This window comes from Sander vitreus, chromosome 17, assembly GCF_031162955.1.
Source record: "Sander vitreus isolate 19-12246 chromosome 17, sanVit1, whole genome shotgun sequence".
NCBI classification, from domain to species: Eukaryota; Metazoa; Chordata; class Actinopteri; order Perciformes; family Percidae; genus Sander; species Sander vitreus.
Window position 1 is genome coordinate 14,609,740 of NC_135871.1, and position 23,373 is coordinate 14,633,112.

At 39.7% G+C, this 23,373-nt stretch overlaps 4 protein-coding genes across 6 annotated transcripts in view; 1 reads left to right on the forward strand and 3 right to left on the reverse strand.

The window, feature by feature from the left end:
• The window catches only part of prim2 (DNA primase subunit 2), a 26,697-nt gene extending 25,548 nt beyond the window's left edge, over positions 1-1,149 (reverse strand). The window contains exon 1 of one of the 2 annotated variants that reach the window (XM_078273813.1): positions 868-1,149. The gene's annotated coding sequence lies outside the window, so the exon portion shown is untranslated. Of the gene's footprint in view, positions 1-551; positions 642-867 lie in introns of those variants that run through there. The other variant, XM_078273814.1, reaches the window with a different exon arrangement.
• Positions 739-6,460, forward strand: rab23 (RAB23, member RAS oncogene family). Its single transcript, XM_078273815.1, has 7 exons — positions 739-828; positions 4,687-4,917; positions 5,007-5,092; positions 5,417-5,573; positions 5,684-5,766; positions 5,860-5,952; positions 6,063-6,460. The coding sequence occupies exons 2-7, from the start codon at positions 4,763-4,765 to the stop codon at positions 6,194-6,196; spliced, it is 708 nt and encodes a 235-aa protein (XP_078129941.1). The 5' UTR covers positions 739-828; positions 4,687-4,762; the 3' UTR covers positions 6,197-6,460.
• A 1,938-nt stretch (positions 6,461-8,398) lies between these two features.
• bag2 (BCL2 associated athanogene 2) lies at positions 8,399-11,706 on the reverse strand. The gene is made up of 3 exons (XM_078273819.1): positions 11,450-11,706; positions 10,994-11,103; positions 8,399-10,004 (listed from the first exon to the last, which is right to left on the reverse strand). The coding sequence occupies exons 1-3, from the start codon at positions 11,569-11,571 to the stop codon at positions 9,610-9,612; spliced, it is 627 nt and encodes a 208-aa protein (XP_078129945.1). The 5' UTR covers positions 11,572-11,706; the 3' UTR covers positions 8,399-9,609.
• A 915-nt stretch (positions 11,707-12,621) lies between these two features.
• On the reverse strand, positions 12,622-20,720 carry znf451 (zinc finger protein 451). 2 transcript variants are annotated; one of them, XM_078273817.1, is made up of 13 exons: positions 20,566-20,720; positions 18,965-19,025; positions 18,499-18,582; positions 18,297-18,410; positions 16,860-16,971; positions 16,399-16,549; positions 16,171-16,297; positions 15,884-16,043; positions 15,577-15,724; positions 13,953-15,448; positions 13,798-13,869; positions 13,568-13,636; positions 12,622-12,756 (listed from the first exon to the last, which is right to left on the reverse strand). In XM_078273817.1, the coding sequence occupies exons 2-13, from the start codon at positions 19,019-19,021 to the stop codon at positions 12,716-12,718; spliced, it is 2,631 nt and encodes an 876-aa protein (XP_078129943.1). In that variant the 5' UTR covers positions 19,022-19,025; positions 20,566-20,720; the 3' UTR covers positions 12,622-12,715. The 2 variants fall into 2 exon arrangements, with proteins under 2 accessions (XP_078129943.1, XP_078129942.1); XM_078273816.1 differs by having other exon boundaries at positions 20,562-20,719.
• Positions 20,721-23,373: the final 2,653 nt, after the last annotated feature.

Below are 23,373 nucleotides of genomic sequence, written 5' to 3' on the forward strand. Positions count from 1 at the left end.
ACATAACAAACGCACGCAGAACACGTGGTTTACCCATAGACGAAAATGCAGATTTCACCCCCACTATGCAAATGTTGGTAGATTCTCTCACTACTCCTTACGTTGCTAGTTACATTTCAGATTAAGATTTCAGGTTAAAAAAAACACAATGATCTTGATATAGATACCTAACAGTACTGTATCTAATTTAAGACATTAAAATGCAATGTACGCATTGATGCATCAGTACTGACAATATTTTAATTTAAATAATTTAGCTACTAGCTAGAGTTCCGATGGTGCCGATCCACACTTCAAACCAGTTGGTGGCGGTAATGCGATATTTCGCTGTTTGCCATCTGCCAAAAAATATCAAGAAGTAGTAGAAGAAGTGTCCGCTGCTTAGCAACAAACATTAGCGAGCTAGCCAGTTGCCTGGTTAGGTTAGTGCTCTCGTGCGCAACGTCGTTAGCTGAGACGAAGGCTCGCGGATAGATAGCAATGCATTTTCATCCCGTAGCTATCTAAATGTCACATATTGTACTCAATTGTCGACGTTAATTAAACGTTACCTGTGGTTTTGAAGCGGAGAACATTCGATTTGTGCAGTCGTTAGCTAACGTTAGATATCTTTTACGTTACCGAGTGGAGCAGAAGGTTCTTTTCTCTGGAAACAGTGGCTAACCTTACGTTAGCTAGCTAGGTAACGTTAACCTTTACTACCGGAGTCACTAGCGTCTCCTCTTTCCGCAGAGGGAGGCTGTAGATATGTGATTGTGGATACGCTGGCGGTTAGCTCATCTAGCTAATGTTGACGGACACTGGATGAGTTGAAACGGGATTTTACAGGTAAGACATTGCAAACTCGAGCTTTACATCTTTCCTCACCAGCACAGTCAGTCAATCCTTTAGTCGGCTTTAACGGAGCTGCTTGGTCCCTGAAGATCCTCCTGCCAGGTGTTCAACAGGTCATATCTTGACCAAGGCACAGGATTTTGATTTGAGGAAATAAAGCAGAATTAAAAGTTGACTAAATACTTAATTCTACTCAAAAACTTTGGAAATTCCACCACAGCAACAGCAAACTTTAACAACAAATGAGTAACCTAAGTTACATCGTATGGCATTATAATATTTGTATTCTCTTCGTGCCCTAAAATATTTGCTTTAACAGCGCCCCGCCTTGAGGCCAGATTGATGTAATGGTTAGTCTGTAAAGATGACTCACTGCCCAGGATGGGAGGTGTATTCTCTTCTACATACTTATGAAAGTTAATTTATATGTGCATTGTAATGCATAGGATACCCTGCTAACATGCTATGTAAACATATATGTAGCCTATACATTTCAGATTATCTGTAATGGAATACAAATATGTATAGTATGAATGGGGTAATTGTCTCATTGTAGGTAGGAAAATACCATGATAACTTAACCAGAAGACCCGCGATAAAGATAGGATAGTTGTCTGTGCAGGAAAAGCACTTGTTTATTTTTAATATTTTACCTTGTATTTTCAGATTGAAGCACACTTTGTTTAGAATATTCAAGATATGAAACGGGACAGTGATAAATAATGGCCATTACTAATGAATTGCCCAAACCTATTATTGATGTTAACAGCATGATCATTTGTCATTGGATGTTCGCAGATTTTCTAAGACCAGTGGTCAACTCTTCTCCAAATATAGATAATGTTGTCCTGTGGTCTACAGGTGGTGACACAAAGCAACAGCCTATTTAAAGTGGATAGCCAGCTTCATAACCCCCCACTTTGACTCAGTTTATGTGACCCTAAAACTAATATAAACAACGCATCGAGAAATCATTACACTCACAGATGAGAGAACTGCAAATGTGTAACTTTATTTGTGAATCAAACTTGAAAGAAAGAAAGAGGTCTTGAATCTTCACTTAACATGAGTTAGATCAATTTAAGAGATTGCTGAGGTGAAATCTAATCCCATATAGGGATTAGATTTAAACTCATTTGACTGTCTATTTTAAGCCATGTTTTGCCTGCATGTTATAACAACTGCTGCGTCATACAGCTGAATTATAGTTGATGAATAATATCGTTGACTGCAATAGATATTGTGACTCAAATCGAGACAGGCTGTTGGACACCACAGTCACACAGTAGGTCGTCGGTATCCACTGGGAACAGCTTTCCCACAATATGTTGTTTAGCATATCACTCAGCAGCTACTCGCGTGTTACTGTGGAATACCCAGTTGCTATGTGGAGTCTGCTGCTCTCACTGCTAATGGCAGAATAAACACATTGCACTGTCTCCGCAAACACGTTCCTTGTAAAATTTACTACAGTTGGTTCAATTCGGGCACACATAATAGTTTAAAGGAAAGTTCCAGACATTGTGTAGAAATCGCTTTACAGGAGTGCTCTCCCTCCTCAATTAAATGATGTGGTAACATGTGGTGCTGAGGGTAATTACATTTAAAATTTGACAAACAACAAATGAAAATGGATGCTTTTGACTGTTGGCTAAACGTAATAAGTAATTGCTAATCTCTGGGATTTTGCCATTATGTTTGACATATACAAAAATATGAGACCAATAAATAAACCTTTGTTGACAGGGTTGGGCATCGTTTAGATTTTAACGATTCTGATTCCGATTCTTCCTTTCGATTCCGGTTCTTATCGATTCTTGATTCCGATTCTTTGAGGGGTGGAGTTGAAACAGGTCACGTGCCTAATTTCACAAATAAGAGGAACGTTTTATTTTGATTCAATGGTAGTTTGCAGTTTTACTGCTTTTTCAACATAAAATAAAGCCAGACTAGAGCGCTGCTTACTGTGCTCCAAGGCTGCAACACAACAAGCGCCTGGTCGCTATGGAAACCAAAACTTGCGCATATTAAATTGGGAAGCGATGATCGGATTTGAAACCAAATCCTCTAAACAATTCCAATAAAGAAAAGCGATTCTACTGGAATCATAATTTTTGAAAGCGATTCGAGTAGGAATCGGTTCTCAATGCCCAAACCTACTATTAATTTATGGATTAATGTCCTAATCTTGACTGATCTCCAGTCATCAGGCCTAACGTTAAAGCTACAGTTGGAGGTGTGCCTACTGATACGTTACTGTTGACACTAGCTTTGGTTAACTAGCTCGTCACACCCCCATGCCCTTACATGCATGTTCAAAGTTTGAGCTGCAGCTTCAAAAAGTTACAAATTAGTTAGTTTTTCCTCAGATAAATGTCTTCTCCAACTCGCTATGGAAACCAAAACTTGCGCATATTAAATTGGGAAGCGATGATCGGATTTGAAACCAAATCCTCTAAACAATTCCAAACGATTCCAATAAAGAAACAATTCTACTGGAATCATAATTTTTGAAACGATTCCGAGTAGGAATCGGTTCTCGATGCCCAACCCTAGTTGTTGCACCCCTAATAACTTGTCATATAAAGGTGCCTGTATCTTCTAAAGTTTTGGTTGTACACGACAAGAAATAGGTTTTTATATTATTGCCAGATCTGACTGTTTTGTGTGATAATATGTCACTGAATAAAAGTTGAGACTTACTACCTGTATCTAACTAATTGAATTAAAACTACTTTTAGGTGGGAATAACCCCATGCTAGGATGCATTAAAATGTAATCTGTAATATTGAAATGTCATATATCAGTTATTATAAATCTGATTAGTGGAACGGAACTATTTTATATTCACAGCTTAGTATTTTTAGTTATTTTTATTTTATTGGATTTTAATAGAAAATTAAAGTAGCATTAAGTATATTTTTTTACCAACAGAGGGCAGACAGTTGATTGATTCCCCAGATTTTGAATAAAGGTTTGATGGTGATCCAAACTTGTATCGTCCTTGGTACAGTAAACCAACTTATATGTCTAACATAACCATTCTACTCCACCTTAAAGTGGAGCGCATTCGCTTTCCTACTGGATAGAGAACTGCCGCTGACACCAGCGCTTTAAAGGTCCCATGACATGGTGCTCTTTGGATGCTTTTATATAGACCTTAGTGGTCCCCTAATACTGTATCTGAAGTCTCTTTTATATAGACCTTAGTGGTCCCCTAATACTGTATCTGAAGTCTCTTTCCCGAAATTCAATTCAGTTAGAGCCAGTCCCACAATGAGCTTTCCTTAGGCTGTGCCATGTCTGTGTCTGTAGCTATTGAGGAGGAGGGGGGGGGGCAAGGTGGAGAGTGGGGGTGTGGCTTTGACCAACTGCCACTTTGCTCGTTGGTGCCATGATGTCTCTCTCTCTCTCTCTCTCTCTCTCTCTCTCTCTCTCTCTCTCTCTCTCTCATGGGTGGGCCAAATTCTCTGAGCGGGCAAAGCAGAGAAAGAGGAGGTAACCTTGCTCCTTATGACATCATAAGGAGCAAGATTCCAGATCAGCCCATCTGAGCTTTCATTTTCTCAAAGGCAGAGCAGGATACCCAGGGCTCGGTGTACACCTGTCGCCATTTCTAGCCACTGGGGGACCATAGGCAGGCTGGGGGAACGCATATTAATGTTCAAAAACCTCATAAAGTGAAATTTTCATGCCATGGGCCCTTTAAATGTAAACTAGATCAGCATGTGTTGACTCACAGGAGAACATTTGAGTTCCACCCAGGTTGCTGTTTCTGCTGGATGTATTTTACTTATTGTGTCTTAAACATGTTTCATACATGTGATGTTTTGTTTATTTTTACACTTTCAGGTGTATGTGTTTGTGTCACATCACTGAAACTACCCAGGCAGAGGGGAACTGAGTAAACCAGCCCGACATCGCCGCCATGCTGGAGGAGGACATGGAAGTGGCCATCAAGGCGGTCGTGGTGGGAAATGGAGCTGTCGGGAAGTCCAGTATGATCCAACGCTACTGCAAGGGCATCTTCACCAAGGACTACAAAAAGACCATTGGAGTGGACTTCCTGGAAAGGCAGATACTGTAAGCAACTTGTACCACAGGCGTTTACATTCCTCTATCAATTCTAGCCCATATTTTACGTTATACTCATTACCTGCTCATTGTTGTAGCGTAAATGACGAAGAGGTCCGACTAATGCTGTGGGACACCGCTGGGCAGGAGGAGTTTGACGCTATCACTAAGGCCTACTACCGTGGTAAGACCCCCCACCACCGTGACAAATATAACACTGCTGCTTTGGGTCACTGACCTCCCCTGACCACCGAGGTTTAGTTTAGATTTGTCACAGATTTTATGGTTTACTGGCAACACGGCATTTAATCAAAGCACATGCACTGGCACACCCAGCACTGCCAACATGTCTTTGAACCAAAAGTGAATCTCCAGTGGGACTGCTCCGAAGTGGACCCAATGTTTTCAAGTCCTCGAGGAGTATGAGTTATGTATCATGTTGAGGTCATTTTTAAAAGAATGAACCGCTTGAAAACATGAACTGTTGGTGCGTTGCCTTGCATTCCAGGTGCCCAAGCATGTGTGCTAGTCTTCTCTACCACAGACAGGGAGTCGTTTCAGGCTATCGACAGCTGGAGGGAGAAGGTGGAGGCAGAGGTCGGAGACATTCCCACAGTTCTAGTGCAGAACAAAATTGACCTCCTGGAAGAGACCCTTATAAAAAAGTAAGTAGTTGTTTCTTTTATGCAAACATCACACTGGAACAGTAAACCAGTTGAATGTTAAGGACAAATGCTAATGACTGTGAATTGTATTTCCTTTACTTGGATCGTAGCGAGGAGGCAGAAGCTTTGGCTAAAAGACTCAAGCTGAGATTTTATCGAGCTTCAGTAAAAGAGGACCTCAATGTCAACGAGGGTGGGTTGTTGAACATTTGGACTACTGGTCTAATGCAAGTGGAACCGCCTCATTCTGGATCTTACTATCGTAACATTTCTGCTCTCTTTTCAGTTTTTAAGTACTTAGCTGAGAAGTATCTTCAGCGACTCAAACAGCAAACCGCAGAGGAGACAGAGGTACTCCATACAACAAGCAATAAAATAGGTGAGGAGTCTTTTTGTACATCTTTTCTTTTTTTTTTTTTATGTTACATTTAAATTTGTATTTCTTTAGTATGGTGACATTACTCATAATTTGTGTTTTTTTTTCCAAAGGTGTTTTTAATACCACAAGTAGTAATGTCTGCAACCAGAGCTCCAGCAACGGAAGAGAAGTCATCACTTTGCGACCTAACAAACAAAGGACCAAGAAGAGTAAAAATCCTTTTGGAAGCTGCAGCCTACTCTAGATAAAATCCTTTAGCTTTAGTGACTGACTATTGTTTCAAATTGGTCATTGTTGTATTTTGTGGAGGTAGCCACATTTAGAGACCAAAGCCCAAACAGACTGGGGAATACTACCCTATACTACTTTAATAACCTAATGTTTAACCTGTATCCTAAGTTGTTTCCCCACATTGATGGTTGAATTTTCTTTGATTCAGCCTTGGATCTCCATCAATGATCTGCACACACAACCTGTCCTTGTGGTTGCCTTAAGTAACAGCTGCAGCTACAGTACATGTATGCTGCTTAGACATGACTTGAAACACAATCCTCTTATCAAATATAAGAGAACAAATATGTAACCGCAAAGGTTGAACCCTTGCTCTGCGAAAACTCCTGTATTTGATTTTTACAATTACCCATTCCTGTTTGACATTAAAATTGTGCAATATCTTTGCATGTATTGTAGAAGATACACAGATAATTTTGTTCCGTATTTTTCTGTCAGCATAATATGGTTCAAACTATACTGTTTATTGTGGACGAAACACTATCGAATCCAGAGGTAATTCTCTGTGCAGAAGTATTTTTGTACGAATCACAACAGTGTTGAGTGATATTTTCACTTAAGTGTTTTCTCTTTCTGAGCTGTAGTTAAATATTAACACTGCAGTAATATCATGTTACATGAAATTAATAGAATGTGATTTTATGTGTAACCAAATAACAACTATCAACACAGAATAGTCCTCTATATGTCTGCTTAGTGAAGTCTCAATCAGTTATAGCACTATGTTACATTTTACATATTTAACGGTGCTTTTCTTTAAAAGTGGAGTCTGTTATTCTAATCTAATACACTTTTTGTCAAATTCAGCAAATATCTCCTCACAATCTGCATGCTGTTCGTTCTGCGTGTGCGCTGATACAAAAATTCCAGTGTTCGTACACAGCCCTGGCTCTGCAAACGGGAAACGCAGAGTGGCTCGGATCGAGCCATGGAAAGGCCATTGGTGATGGGCCATCCCCACTGATGGGACTATATTTCTAACATTTCACAAAACTAAACATGGTACAACATTTTGGTTTTTATTTCTTGGTTTGGCTTCTGTAGTATCTAATCAGTTTCAATTTTTTAAATATCATTCATATGTCAGTAGTGTCTGTCAATATGGTTTGTAGCCTTAAGCAGAATGCACACCCTGGCTCTCTGAAGGTACAAAGAGCTGACCATTAGGATGGGATGTTTTGCTTTGTTGTGTCTGAATATGCAAGAAAATTCAGTTTATTCTTAGCACATGAAGGTACTCTTAAAAAGTTCTCCTAAACTAATGCTCAGTCTTCAACACAGCTAGCTGTGAAATGTGTTACTGCCTTGTCTGCATCCAGCCTTTTTACATTTGTGTTTCCAAAACAAATTATTTGAGAGACGCCGGTTTATTAAGCACAAACAGATATGTGGCGATAAGGAAAAGTCTATCTGAAGTTATTAACGTGTCCTTATTAAAAGTTACAATCCCAGTATTTTACATGTAATTAGAATACATGACATAAGACATTTGGGAATACATGTGCATGCACATTTTTGTCTTTTTAGAAAAGTTATTTAGCTAATCTCAGATCTCTGTTAGAAGCTTGTCCTAGATTCAAATGAACTTTATTCTCAACGATGTTCAGATGGGACTGCTGTGAAAACACCAAAAGGTGCTTAAATATGTTCCAGTTATACTATTGGTACTAAGATTGTGTCACATTTCAGCTTTCTCATTTGGTTGCTTTTTTTTTTTTTTGGAAGTGTGGCATAACTGTAATGCATGCAAGCCTTGTTTCCACATCCGTGAATGTTCAAGTGAACATTCACGCACAGCCACAATGCCTTGTCCTTGTTTACATTCTCCCCTAATGACCCCCCCGTAAGCATTTTAACCTCTGCTTTTGCCGTTTGTTTAAAATTGCCTGCACGGTAAATCTGTAAATAATTATTTCACGAGCATTCTCTCATTTCTAACATTGTGCTTACTTTAGCTTTTTGACTGAATGGATTTAGTGCACTTTATCATTAAGATGGCATATAATCTTAAAGAACCATAAGTTAAAACTAACCATACTTATGTGCTGTCACTCAGGTGTTGTAATAATCTTTGTGTCTTAACTGTTACTCTACTTTTTCCACACAGGACTTCATAAATCAATTTCACACATTTAAATAGACAAACCAACGTATGTATGCTTTCAGACTGACAAAAACATTTATTGTTGGAGTTTTTTTTTTAACAGTAAAAAAACATGCATCACAACATTAAGTGTGCCACACAACTGTGCACTTGATGTTATGTTTTTTTTGGGGGGGAGAGTTGATGGTTATTATTTGACATGAATAAAACTACCTTTTTCTTGAGCATCCAGTGTGTATTTTCAAATGACAATATTGTTCTGCCAATACAATCCTTTAAGTCAAACTTTACATTAGAACACTTTTGCTTAGCTGTAATTGGTCTGAACAAGTTAACAGGCCAAAAGCCAATAGATGTTGAAAGCTCCTAAAAAGCTAGTAAGTAGACCTTGAGTTAAGATGTTATTGTCGAACTTACTGATGTTTATAGCTAACTAGCATAACTACGTACAGCACAGTCAATGTTGCCTTGTTTACATTGTCATTTTGTCTATAACTTCACACAGTAAACAATTGTTATGGCTAGGTCTCATTTAAATATATTTGATACCAACAGGATGTAGACCAACCTGAATAAAAGAAAGGTACCTGCTTCATCGACTGTGTTTATGTCGTACAGCAATATACAATACAACAACTTATCTCCTTAACGCTTATTAGACAATGTGTTTTTATTTATGTTGACAATCTGACATCAAAACTGCTTTGTGCAAAAATGAACTAAAATCCACAGCTTAATGTGATTGGTGTTGCCTTCACACAAGGAGGTAGTGTATACACATCTAAAATCATTACCAAGTGTCTGATTTAAAAGGTGAGGCTATCAGAAAACGATACTTCATCATTAGATTCATTGTTAGTCAAGAACTGGATTTAACAATAAACTGTGACCAAACATCCAATGGAGCAGCACTATGCCACTGAATCTTTTTCTGTCTTACTTAAGTGCATATGTGAACACATGCACGTGTACTCAGTATCTACATTAGCAATCCATATTAAGTAAGTCGGTGTAAATTACAAAAATTTGAAGGTAAAACTTGATTATGCTCAAAAGTCACTGTAATATTTCTTCAAGGAGAATGATGGTGTCTTGTGTGCTTTACTGTATTCTTGGCCCTAAGGGTCAGCATCATTGTAATTTTCCCATAGAGACTGGTCTTGCTGCTACATATAGAGTCCCTCCTAAAGTTAGTACAGGATTACGACAGTTGTTGGTGAGATTAGTGGCATTAAAGACATTTCATGTTTGGGTGACTGGTCTTATTGACAGCCGTTCGCTTTTTGGCCCTCCAGTTTTTGGTGATCCATAATCTTGATGTTCTTTTCAGCATTTTCAACATTCCTCAACAAAGTCTCCAGCCTCCGCTTGATGTTCTTCTGGTCCTCCAGAGCACAGCTGATGACTATGGCCTGAAACTTCTGGTCGATGGGGACGGGCGGGGCCTCGGTTACACAGGCCGCGTGCAGGGCCCGCAGCTGCTGCCGCCCACTCTCCATGTCATCCAGCAACTTTTTCACTATTTCATCGATTACTGATGTGGCCTTGTGCAGCGCCTCCTCCTGCTGGGAGTTTCTGATTGTGCCAACTCTGATCTCCACAGACAGCGTCCGGCCCATTAGACGGTTTGCAGTTAAACTTAACTCTTCTCTCTCCCCTAGACAATACAAAACAAGAAGAAAAAAAATGCTGCATCTTTAAAGAGTATAATACACTGTCTATACAGTGGTGGACACAATAATAAGAACACCTGTACTGTAAGACATTGGCTCAGTGTCACCTCATGGCACAAAGATTCTGGTTTCAAATCCTTGCCATTGTCTCTACTGTGTGGAGATCCCATGTTTGTGTTCCAGCCTCCTCCCACATCCAAAGACATCATGTGAATGTGTTTATACTAATGCATTGTGGATCTAGCCCAACTTTGATGCAATGTAATCCAACAAGGAACATAAAATTCATTTTTTAAGACAGAAAGGTGTTTTGGAATTATATGACATTGTTTTTTTGTTTTTTTTTATGCAGCTGACAAAGCAAGACGTTAATATTATATTGTATTATTTATTATTTTGTTCAGCAGGGGAAAATACAACAGTGCAATCTACAGCCTCCACACGATTGATGCATATAAATTATAAAGTCAAAAGGGTGGCATTTATGGCAGGGTCACTGCATTGTATCAGAGTACACAGTGTTCATGTAATGTCCAACTGTATTGATGTAAGGTGGGTATACTTAATATTGGAGATGAGGAGGAAATGGTGTATGATAATTGGAATGTATTAACCCTTTGTGTATATCCCATAATATCAGGTTTGGTAGGGAAACAAACTCTATGAACTTGGGTTCTCTCTTCCCTTGGCTGGGATGCAAAAACTATCACGTTGCCTTGCTCCTTCTTAAATCCCTTGAGGTTCTTGAACAACACCACCCAACTACAATGTAACATTCAAAGCATAACCTCATGGCATCACAATGTTACAGTGAAATCAGAGCAGCTGCAAAAATGGATTAAAAGTGGATCAAAAGCACAGTATTAAGCACTACAGTCGAACAAGGTAGACTCTGTAATAAAAATAAAAAAAGCTATTACAGAGTCTACCTCGACTATGTCAATGTTAAAAACACAGTAAAATTGTGTCTCACCAGGACAGATGTTTCGCAGTTCCTGGCCGTTCTGTATGGACTGGATCATTTCCAGGATGCACTCCCTTTCATTCTCCATGGCCGATGCTGCTTCGCGTAAAGTCTCCACCCTGGCAGATCACAACAATAGGCTGAGCCATCCATTTAAAACCACAACCTTTCTCTGGAAAAATAACCAGCTGTTGTGAAGGGATAGGAATAAGAACTTGTATTATCCTATAGATACCCAGGGTATTGTATTTTTTTTTTTTTTAATAATTGTATTGTATTTTTTCAAACCATTTGAATTAGACGCGATCGGCTGCATCCGCTTGCTCTCTTTTAGTTAGGATTGCATTTATATAGGAATTTATTATTTAGCCTAATTACAACATTTGCGAGCAGTAACGGAATTCCCTTAAACAGCCCCTCAAGTGCACTGTAACGCACATGGTACGGCCTGTTACTTAAGTGTACCTCATTTCCAGCTGATCCAAACTTTCCAGGAGTTGTCCGGAGCGATCTGCCATGGACAGCGTCCTGCTGAACTTGCTGCACGTAGCTTCGTTCGTTTTCGCCTGGATTTTAGCTTGAGCCATGACGGTGAATTATGATGATCCGCGGCGGAGAGAAATCCTGCGTGCGATCAACTGAGCTGTCCAGCTGACTGCAGCAGCGCCCCAGGGAGAACATTTCCTAACATGGACTGCAACTTCCTTTAGCTCAGTCCTCACAGAAGCTTCCCGAGAATTTAACGGTGGTTGCCAATGCCGGGTCCGTGGACCCCTACAGGTCTCTGAGAAGCTCCAACGGGTCCCCAGCAAGAAGCAATTTTACTTCATACACATTTTAGATGCGTAAATATTACGGTTTTGCTAAATTTCTACATTTAACATTTAACAAATATAGGTTTTCTCAGCCTTAAGTTGTAGAAAATGTGTGTGAGTGTTAATTATGATTGTTTTAGGGTGTCATAACTCTTCAGTGCCACACATCTGTCCACAGCTTGCAAGAATCACAAAGTATGCAATGGACAAGAGACAAAAAGGGTGAGAAGAAAAAGTAGAAGAAAACTATTTTTAAAATATATTTGTAGATACTAATTACAAAGGCAGTAACATTTAAAAATACATATGCATGCTAATTTGTGGTGTGACTCCACTTTAAAAAGGAATCTGTCAGTCACCTTCTAATGATTTTGAAGACAACATGAGGAAACTAACGGAGCCCAAAGAGCTGCTGCCAGAATTGTAGCTTCTGTTAAACAGGACTTCCACTGTTTCTACTTCATGGTCCTATGACATAAAGACAGAAGTTCAGGAAAGACTGAAACTTTTATACATACAATGGTTGGCTCTGCTCTTTATGGTGCATACAATACACTAGATTTCAAGTCTGCCATGAAAATAGAGATTGCAATTGGAGATAGAGTTAGCACAGTGGTCACAAGTTCAGCTTTGGCATTTTGCAGTGTCATCGATGCCATCTATAGCAAATGTTTCTTCACAACAGAGGACATAAATCCACAACCACAAACCAACTTTCTGCCAACTGCAGTATAATCTGGGCAGTTCCCCGTGATGGAAATGCCCTAGATTATGTTATCATATATTGATACATTAACAAAATAACTTAAAACACAGAAAAAGTCAAATAGCAACTAATATTTATTTAATAACACAAATACCTGGTACAAAACATCTCAATTTAATGTCACAAAAGAAAAGTGTTGATATCACGTCCTCAAAACTCCAGAAGACTTCGTTTAAGAGCTTCTTCCAACTCTAAAAAAGAAGCAGAAGGAATTATTATTATAATAATATTAATTATTATTATTATTAAAGTTCCAGTATGTCCAAATAAAACTGCAAATTGCAACACCATCATAACTATGCTTGATAATATGATATGAACCTAATAATTATTTACATTTCATTGCTTTTGATCTATTGTATCTTTTAAATAACGGAGTTGAGACAGCTCCCACATTCACATACATGTCACTACAAAGACTAAAGTTATTGACTCTAGTTTATGCTTTTTAAAGATTTTTTGTGTGGCATTTTTAGGCCTTTATTTGACAGGACAGCTGAAGACAAGAAAGGGGAGAGAGAGGGCGGAATGACATGCAGCAAAGGGCCGCAGGTCGGAGTCAAACCCGGGCCCACTACGTCGAGGAGTAAACCTCTATATGTGGGCACCTGCTCTACCAACTGAGCTATCTGGGCGCCCACTCTAGTTCATTCTTGACTAGCACATTCTAAACAACTGTACCCAGACCCAGTACATATTAGTATTTTTTAACTTGCAGGGCAACCTTGACAAGCCCTCAATTGGCTCTTTGAATTGAATTGTCTCTGTATCAAATATTGTGCTTTTATGGTAAACTGAACAGTTGCTGAAAACTGAAAACCATTAAGGCCAATGTACAAGGAATGTTAATCAGACTAAAGTCTCTGCAGTAAATTGTAATCACTGTGTAATATTTCGCTGCTACACAAAGGAACATACGGTAGACTCAGTCGTGACCTAAGGCTGCAGTGACTTATAAACTTTTCTCAGGGGAAACAAGGACTACGCCACACAAACACATACCTGCTGACTCTCTCTCTTCTTCTGCAGCATTCAAAGACGGTTCATGGTTCATCTCGTCATCTGATTCATCTGTAATAGATCACGATAAATGAGCAGCTGACATACTTTAAGTCGATCAAAGCACAAAAATGTGACGTAATATAACTTGCATATATAGTATGTAAACTATATGCTTATCTCTTTTCTTATGTGGCGTAAGTGACAGTGGTTATGTGTTGTTTATTGCTTACTTTCACATGCTTCACTCCCTTTGTTGGACTGACCCATGTTCAGAAACTTCACCAGTGTTTCATCTTCAATCTCTGAAATGACAATATATAAAAACAGGATTACATGCTGCATGCAAACGTAGATAATACATTTCCAAAGATTGCAACTGATTTACCATTAGTGTCTGGTGTGATCTCCACAGCATTGAGTACTTTTACAGTGGTGGCTTGTGCTTTCATGTCTTTACTGCAGGTCCTGGAGCTCATGCAAGGTTCCAGTGTACAGTGTCGAGAGTGATAGTGTTTATGGAAACTTGGAACACCCGAGAAACTCTCCTGGCAAGCTTTGCATTCCACGTCAAAGGTCTTGTCCAGGTTCAAGGCTGCGTGCTTTGTGTGGACGTGAGTCTTCATCTGTGCAAAGGAAGGCACAGATACGCCACAAGGAGCGCACACATACTGACATTTTCCTTCAGCGGACAGATTCCTCATGCATTGTGTATATGTAGCCTTCATCTCCTCTTTGCCCTTTTCTGAACCCATGCATGGGCATATACGCTGACTGGTGCTTTCAGCAACCGCAGGCTGAACAACTTCAACATCATCCATACAGTAGTAGTCCTTACTGTGAAGACTCTTGTAGTGTTCCAAGAACTCACCCTCAGATTCAAACTGCATGCTGTCGCAGAGGCCGCAGAAGGGAAAGCTCTTTATCTGCCCGTTGTGCTCATTCGTACAGTGTCTACGTACGGTGGACTCTTTAAAGAACTTCTGGGGGCAGTGTCCACAGATGAATCTCTGAAAGTTGTGACTGCTCACGTCACTGCAGTGTTTGCGGACAGCCCCTTCTGAGTCAAAGATGTCCTCGCACATCCTGCACATCCAAGTCTGCTCAGCTTTTAAAGTCTCTACTGTGTCCTGCTGGACTGTGGACTTGGAGGACGAATGACGGGCGACTTCGCTGCTGGTGGACGGCTTGGCATGGTTGACGGTGGCGAGCTCCTCAGGCACTTCCTGCTCAGTGAAGTAGGTGTGTCCGCTGTGATCTTCTGACACGTGGGACAGGATATCTTCATACCGAGGCATTTCTACGTTGCACTTGCGGCAGTAGAAGAGGTAGTTGGATAGATGAGCTCCCCCATGAAAGCGACTCATATGCAGGCGGGTAATTGAGGACTCTCCCATGCGTTTGCCACACATGCCACACTGATGGAAAATTTGGTTTACAGCCAGGATATGCTTACTGGCTGTAGACTCTTCTGAGAACTGTATACCACACTCGCAGAACCATGCTGTTACGGAGTTTCTGCTAGCGCTGCTAGTTACACTCAGTCTCCTCTGTTTGGCTGGAAATTCTTCATAATCACTCCTCTTCTTGTTTCTTTTTTTAAAAGGTTCTTCAAGGCCAGTGGATTGTCTTGTCCTCTTTGCCTCTCTAGCATTCTGGGTGTGTTGAATTTCACTAAACCTGCAGTACTGAAGGAGGGCTTTCTCCATTGTTTGGTTGACCTCCACGTCATGCTGGGTCGATTCTTTGTGTCTCTCAATTTCAGCTTGGCTATGGAAGATTTTACAACAGAGGGAGCACTGCCCTTGCACTTGCAGCTGTTTCATTACCTGCACTACCGTTTTATCAGCCTTGGCCACCGCGCAACCCTGTCTGCAGTGCACACTTAAAAAGGGAAAGGAAAAATCAGTTCCACAAAACATCTTAACAAAATCAGTGTCTGCTATATAACATGTAATATCAAAATATATTAATACATGCACAGGTACTGAATAAATCACAATTAAACTTACTTAAAGTGAGCTTGGGCTGCCTGATGTGAGATAAGTACTTTGTGACATAAAGAGCATCGGACATTAAACGTCACATCCTTGCATAAAGTGATGAGGCGATTCTTAACATATTGTGAGACGGGAACTGGCAGTGGTCCTCCTCTGGTTTCTTTCACAATAGGAGAAAGGTAAAAGGGACACGTAATCTTGCTTATATAATACCTCCGAAGTGCTTGTGAAATAGGCCTAAAATAACAACAGAGATTTGACATTTGGATGTGAGGTTTTGAATGATGTATAGAAAATAAAAATGTTCAATAAACCTTACCATTCATGGCGAGTGACTCTGTGAAGTGGTTTTTGGCTGACATGTGCTGAAGACACTCATCTCGGAGGTTGAAGAGCATGTAGCAGGCAGGGCAGGCAAAACACACAATCCGCTGAAAGGTCTGAGTGATGCTGTGACCATCAGCAGAAGATGAGGACACCTAGTGATCAAAATAACTATTATACTACTGTAGATCAATAGTTATTAACTACTTATTCCACACACTAATTCATAAATCTTTCAAAGAGCAGGAGTTTTTCATAGCACAGTCAGAAAAGTGATTAAACCTTAGACTCAAGATGTTTTCCCCATGCTTCTTCAGTCTGAAAATGTCGACCACAGGCAACACAGGCAAAGAGTTCAGTTGGAAATCCTTTAAGATTGATGGTTGGGTCACAAGGGGAGTGATCAAACCTACACAAAAGATATTTTATTGCAAAATATGCCATATTTGTACTCAGGGGAATGGTTCAAAAGGTATTACATCTACACTGAAATTAACAGAAAAGGATTACCTTTTTAAGTGGCCATCAAGAAGGGCCGTATTGTCATAAACCCGACCACAGTTGATCACTGGGCAAGTGTGTCTAGTTGAACTATTTCCAGGGAAAGAAGCAGCTTTATGTCTTCTTCTAAAACCACCACTGATCACTCCAGGCCGAACACCTAAATAAACGCAAAGGTACAGTATGATAAGTTGACAACTTCTCCAAGATATAGTATCATCATGAAAAAGGGTGGTCTGCCATTGGCATGCCTATATATCTTAAGACAAAATTACATTTCAATCATCCCTGTGTAGTGGATCATTGCAGCAGCACAAAATAGTATACTGGTAGGAACATCAAACCGTACATGACAGAAGCATGCTTTTAAAGATGTTCTACTGGCTTGAATCAACTCCGACACTGACAGATTTAAAAGTGACAATGTCAGTGATTATGCAACAGATTTCTGATCCAGATTAAAAATGTACCTGGCATCTTTAACCACATGTCCACGCAGTGCTTTGCTTCCTGATTAAATCCATTTGTAGAACTAAAAGCCAGCTCCTGCTGTCCACGAGCTCTTTGTAAGTTTTGCTTCTCCTGAAAAAGAGACATAAAGAGATGAACGATAACGGAACATATTCTGCATTTTTGTAACACTTGCCTTATATGACAAATGTCAGTAAAAATCTACAGAACCACTGTTGTTCATTCTAGTATTGTAGGTTGCCACAGTTATTTGTTTTCTATGCATTCTGGCCACAAGGTGGCACTGTTGCTGAAACTGACCTTAATTGACCCCATATACAGTATATTTCTACTGAGCATTTAAAGGTGCTGTAGGTAGGATTGTAAAGATCCAGGACTTAGCCAAAAAATGTGAACATCGTCAACTTCTTAGTCCCTCCCCCCTTTCTGCTAAAGCCCAAACCGGTCTCCTAAGCCCCTCCCCCCACAAGAGAAAATGAATATGTGTGCATGAGCAGTGATTGACACGCAGTTAGACACCTCCCCTGGCCCTGATTGGTGCATCTGAACAGGAAGTACGATTTGCAAAAATCATACTTCCTACAGGCTGTAGGTGGTGCCAGAGGAGCTGGATTTTATTTTGAATTACCTGCTTCATGTAGTTCTACTGGAACATAGGGTCAGTTTCAGCAAATATGACAGAAAGTTAGTTTTATAAGTCTTACCTACTGCACCTTTAAATGTTTAATTTACTCTTTCAACGAAAAAACTGTTTGGCTATAGAATTGTTATTGAGTTTTTACCAGCACTGAATCTACATTCTAGACTTTGCTTTGCTATATCTGAGGATACAAGCACTTTTTTTTTTCTATAAATAAAATATTGTTTATTGATAATACTGCAGCAGTAGCTCAGTCCGTGGTGGACTTGGCTTAGGAACCGGAGGGACGCGCAGTTCAAGTCCACGTACGGACCAAGTACGGACGGGTTGCTTGAGAGGTTTCGGTTCACCTCCTGGGCACTGCTGAGATGTCCTCGAGCAAGGCACCGAACCCTTTAATGGGCAGCCCCCTCACTCTGACATCTCTCCATTATTGCATGTTGTGCATGTATGTGTATTTCGGGCCTGTGTGTGTTGTGTAAAACACCAGAGTGAAGAAATGTGATTTCCCCCCTGGGGATCAATAAAGTATGTCATCTTCTTCTTCTTGTTTTTCTTCACTCTTTATGTATTTCAGTAGTTGTAATGTGACCATATCATTTTGATTCAAGGTATGGTAAGTAAGGTAAGTATGCATTACAACCTTTTTTGCCTCTTTATACCATTTTGTCATTTTGCTTTTGAATGCAAGTTGAAGAAACCAACTGAAGACAATGGTCTGATATAGATAATAGCTTAATTACAGTCTAACAAGCATAAAATGATAGCAGCTCACTTCATTTTGAAGCAAACTCACCTTGAACGCTCTACATTTATCGGATTTTTCCTTTTTCTCTAGGGCCACCTGGTGTGCTAGTCTTTCCAGTGTAGATGTAACACGCGCTTTATGGCGGGTGATTTTATCTTCAATCTACAAGAGAATAAAAGGCACAACAACTTTAGAAAACTTTAGACAGACACCATCTAATAATAATAAAAAGGTCTTTTCAGTAACTCACCATGTCGGTCAACGATGAACATCCCTCATCCTCACTTTCACTCAGCAGATCAATACATTCTGATACTGGTCTGACAGGGCCCTCCTGAAGCAAGTGCAAGACACCTTGTCATTTAATGTTATAAAACACACCTACATTTATAAGACTCAAAGAAGTCTGCAAACCCTGTACAATGTAAAAAGGGCCGTTTATTAATTTTAACATGCCCAATAAAAAAAGACGTGATCTACTATGTCTGAATCATGGATACGGTCATACAATATATGGAGCAGCAGCCTATATATTTCAGAGAATATATTCATGAATTAAATAAAATGGCTGGTTATCAGGCTAGATCAAGATGTTTTTGCACAATTATTCCTGTCAATGTCAAGAGACAGAATGTAAGCAAATGCTAGTTTTTATCTTATCTTTGAACCTACTGATTTTCTTTTTTTTTTTTTTTTAAAAGTAAAGTGTGACTTACTGATACAAACTCCACTTCTTCCACGTCATCGTCCTCTGCTTGAGTTGGAGAAGACATTTATCTGAGGAAAAACAAACTAATTTGTAACTTTTGAAGCTGCAGCTCAAACTTTGAACATGCATGTAAGGGCATGGGGTGTGACGAGCTAGTTAACCAAAGCTAGTGTCAACAGTAACGTATCAGTAGGCACACCTCCAACTGTAGCTTTAACGTTAGGCCTGATGACTGGAGATCAGTCAAGATTAGGACATTAATCCATAAATTAATAGTAGGTTTGGGCATTGAGAACCGATTCCTACTCGGAATCGTTTCAAAAATTACGATTCCAGTAGAATCGTTTCTTTATTGGAATCGTTTGGAGGATTTGGTTTCAAATCCGATCATCGCTTCCCAATTTAATATGCGCAAGTTTTGGTTTCCGAAGCGGCCAGGCGCTTGTTGTGTTGCAGCCTTGGAGCACAGTAAGCAGCGCTCTAGTCTGGCTTTATTTTACATTGAAAAAGCAGTAAAACTGCAAACTACCATTGAATCAAAACAAAACTTTCCTCTTATTTGTGAAAATAGGCACGTGACCTGTTTCAACTCCACCCCTCAAAGAATCGGAATCAAGAATCGATAAGAACCGGAATCGAAAGGAAGAATCGGAATTGGAATCAGAATCGTTAAAATCCAAACAATGCCCAAGCCTAATTAACAGTTTAAAAAAAATACACCTATTAACTTACTGGTAAATATAGTTTAATTAACCACGCACAACAGCATGAAATACGGTATTATCTTTTAGTTACATACAACATCAGGTCAACTGCTACCTAAGTACAGTTCTCATATCAGACATACGTTGCTAGTATTAATAAGGTACGGTTGCTTAATGAACAAATATTAAAATCGTAGGCATGTTGTTCTACTTAGCGACCGTTTAGGAGAGCACCGCGTCGGTGCGGCTAGCGTGGAGTAACACGACTTACTCTGGTGTAATGCAGGTCAGTGCAATAAAACTTACTTAAAGTCGACCATGGGGCGTTATTAATTCCTTGCCCACCCACCACAGTGCTTTAGTGTTGCCACTGATGGGTCAATACTACATTTATACGGGCTACCTGCACCATGGATGTATTATGCACTTAAATCAGTGTTGTTGCACTACAGCTCTCGGCCACCATTGGCAGCACTGAGTGCCGAGCCGCTGAACAGCAGCACTCCAACCGTTGAGCGAGGAAGAAGTTACGCGCCAAAGCGCTAGCTGCACTCCATCGATTTAAGTCGTATTTCTGCAACTTACACACAGTTGACGTCGATGTGAAGTATACTAACTGTCACTAAGAAGTTCACATGCCTTCTGATGTGTTTGTATTATCAACCATCTTCTGTTCAGCAACTTTATTAGAGCGAAATCTTGAAATGGGTGCTTCACTCTGACGTCAATCCAGGACAGTGCCAAACATCCAGGCTCTGGGTAAGCTAACATTAGCTATCTGACGTTTGCACTTAACGCTAGCTAACTAATGCAAGGTAAGCATGCTAAAGTTCGACTGTGGTTGGCGTTAGTGAAATATGGTTGAAATCAACAGATGAATGAAGCTGAGCACCACATTACCTACTGCTTTTTCGGTTTGCTCCTCAGTTGACAGAGTATTAGCTAGCTACTAACGTTAGCTAGCTGACGCTACAGCATCCCAAGTCGCAGAACGCAGCTATACAGTCTGCAACGTCACGTGTAACTGAAGCCCTCCTTTTCTACGCGGAGTGTGCCATTCGGACGGGGTTACTGGTTGTTGAGACACAACAAACGCGAGAACAAACTCCGCCCGTCTGTTCTTACCTTGTCCGGGTCGAAATGTGACGCTGTTGCCAACTGTCCCTCTATTATTATATTAGTTCTGAATAACTGTACCTAGGTTGTAACTATTCACAGTATACTGTATGTAACTTATATGCAACAAAGATATGTGACCATGCTGGAGTAATAACTGTATGTGCACAAATGTTTATATATATATATATATATATATATATATATATATATATATATATAGGCATTGTGATTATGTGGACATAACGTTTATGTAACGATAGACCTTAAACACAACATTCATGTCTATGAGTAAATATGTCTTGGGCTGAAACTCTTATGAACATGGGAAGAACAACTCAGAAATGACCAGGGTTCAAACCGGGCGAACAACAACGCTGCAGCCCCATGCAGGTGTCTAACTGCTTATGAAAAGGTGAGTACACCATAGCATTTATGCAAGCTTATATTTACATGTATTACAATACATGATCACTATTGTACAATTCTTAAACAGAGGACATATAAAATGTGTTGCACATAAGAACACATGTTGACATACTCAAAACTCACCACACACGGCAATTAATTGTACAGGTATATTTATTAATTCATAAGGTTCATGTAGTTGTAATTTTACAACACAGGGTTGCACAATGAAATGTAAGTTGTAGCCCCTTAAATGCTGCGCACACACACACATACACACACACACACACAGAACATGACACAAATATAACATATACTCTATGTTGTCATGTATGATACTACCACCTATTTACAACATATAAGTACACATGCTGACAAACGGAATCATTAATTTTTTGTTGCTGCTTGTACGCCAGTGTATCTTATGGGATTACCATACATTCATTATACTTAATACTGCATAAGTCAGCTCTAACTAATTTATGTGTATGGCAACATATAATGTTTTTTTCATCATGTATATATTGACACACAATAGTTTTTGTTTTTTTGCATATGTGGACATATGGCATTTGACATACAGAAACAATATGGCTGTTGCATATTATATAAACACATGTTGACTAATCATGCCGGTGTCTGGGCTTTTTGTTTGGGTGCAGAATGGCCCTTTTTAAAATTGTAAATAAAACCATTTTTTCTCCCCTCACACTTTGCTTGCCTGAGTCTTTAATTGACTAATGAAACAATGCTGTAAATGATATCAGTTCATCCAAAAATTACATAACCCACCATTGTTGGATTATGATAAGAGTTGGTTTAAATTTTTCTCTCTAATCCTGATAGCACCTGCCTCATTTCAGGGCCCATCACTATGACAGGGTACATTTCAGTAAGCCTTTATGGCAAACTATACTTGAACTATATCAGACAGACATGTTGTGTTACCAATAGAATATTGTATTAACATTGTAGGTAGCCTATATCAGGATAAAAATGCAAAATATGTTACCTATAAACTATCACAAGACAAACGAGTCTGTATTAGTCTTAATATTATATTGTTATTGATATGACAGCATTATCCTTCTGGGCAGTCGACTCTGCAGCAGATTACTGCGATGCTCAGCTGAATCTGCTGACTCTCCCTACCCCTGTTAGAAAATAAATAAATAAAACTTACGTCTCTGCTGAGTCATTCATTGTACCTCACAATAATGATATCAATAGTCTGGGCTGTGTACTGTGAACCTGTACGGTATACGCAGTTTGCTCTGCGATGCTTCACGTGTGTCAGTCAGTGTCTGTATTCTCATTTTAAGCTTTCAGCGACATATCGGCAGGAGAGGAGCCTGCTGTCTGAGGCTGCGGGATCTGTCCTACATCTCGCCTTATGATGATTGCTGCGGCGTTTTTGGTCCTGTTAAGGCCGTACAGCATTCAATGTGTGCTGCTGTTATTGTTGCTTTTGCTTGGGACTATTGCGACAATTTTGTTTTTCTGCTGCTGGCATCGCAGGCTTCGTAATGGAAAACATCCAATAAAATCAGTGCTCTCCGGACGCACCAAGAGCCGCGGTGAGTAGCGCAGGCCAGCCGCATCTCCTCATCCTGACAGCTCATGTCTGTACACGGCATGTTCTTGATGTATTTAATAGTCTGTTTTATCTCTATTAGCAAGCTGCAATCTCATATCTGCGGTATGGGTTTTATGAGAAACACTTGCCTACTTTATTCGGCGTTAAGTGTGAAGATACATAGGGTGTTATTTGTAGAATAAACTATCTGGAATTATTGTTAATTAGATAAATGTATATAGTTGATATCTGACGTGTCATACTTTTTTGTAAATGTTCATAATATCTCTAACATCTGTTATCCGTCCTGTAGTTGGCCTCCGAACACATCATTTTCGATCAGAGGTAGGATGAACTTTTTAAATGATGGGGTTGATTCAGACATCTGTAATATCTTAACAGCTATGATATATTAAATGTGTGAAAGCCTTATGTAACCAATGCTTCATGAGCTCTTCAAGTATAACATGAGACATGATTCACCCAAAACCCGTTTCTTTAGACTTTTGACAGAGCTGCATGACTATTTTAAGGACCATGATGTGCGCAATGCGCATGTGTCATCAATAAATAATGAAGGTGATTTAGCAGTTTAATTCTTTAAGGAGGGTT

What these genes read in the sequence shown, in the direction of transcription:
- rab23 (XM_078273815.1), top strand. Translation starts at nt 4,763, where the DNA reads ATGCTGGAGGAGGACATGGAAGTGGCCATCAAGGCGGTCGTGGTGGGA. An exon ending in GAAGAGACCCTTATAAAAAA is followed by an intron (nt 5,574 to 5,683) that starts GTAAGTAGTTGT and finishes CTTGGATCGTAG; the next exon opens with CGAGGAGGCAGAAGCTTTGG. An exon ending in GGACCTCAATGTCAACGAGG is followed by an intron (nt 5,767 to 5,859) that starts GTGGGTTGTTGA and finishes CTCTCTTTTCAG; the next exon opens with TTTTTAAGTACTTAGCTGAG.
- bag2 (XM_078273819.1), bottom strand. Translation starts at nt 11,571, where the DNA reads ATGGCTCAAGCTAAAATCCAGGCGAAAACGAACGAAGCTACGTGCAGC. An exon ending in TTGGATCAGCTGGAAATGAG is followed by an intron (nt 11,104 to 11,449) that starts GTACACTTAAGT and finishes GTGATCTGCCAG; the next exon opens with GGTGGAGACTTTACGCGAAG. An exon ending in ACTGCGAAACATCTGTCCTG is followed by an intron (nt 10,005 to 10,993) that starts GTGAGACACAAT and finishes TGTATTGTCTAG; the next exon opens with GGGAGAGAGAAGAGTTAAGT.
- znf451 (XM_078273817.1), bottom strand. Translation starts at nt 19,021, where the DNA reads ATGTCTTCTCCAACTCAAGCAGAGGACGATGACGTGGAAGAAGTGGAG. An exon ending in ATAAATGTAGAGCGTTCAAG is followed by an intron (nt 16,972 to 18,296) that starts GTGAGTTTGCTT and finishes TCTCTTTTTCAG; the next exon opens with GAGAAGCAAAACTTACAAAG. An exon ending in CATGTGGTTAAAGATGCCAG is followed by an intron (nt 16,550 to 16,859) that starts GTACATTTTTAA and finishes GCGTTTATTTAG; the next exon opens with GTGTTCGGCCTGGAGTGATC.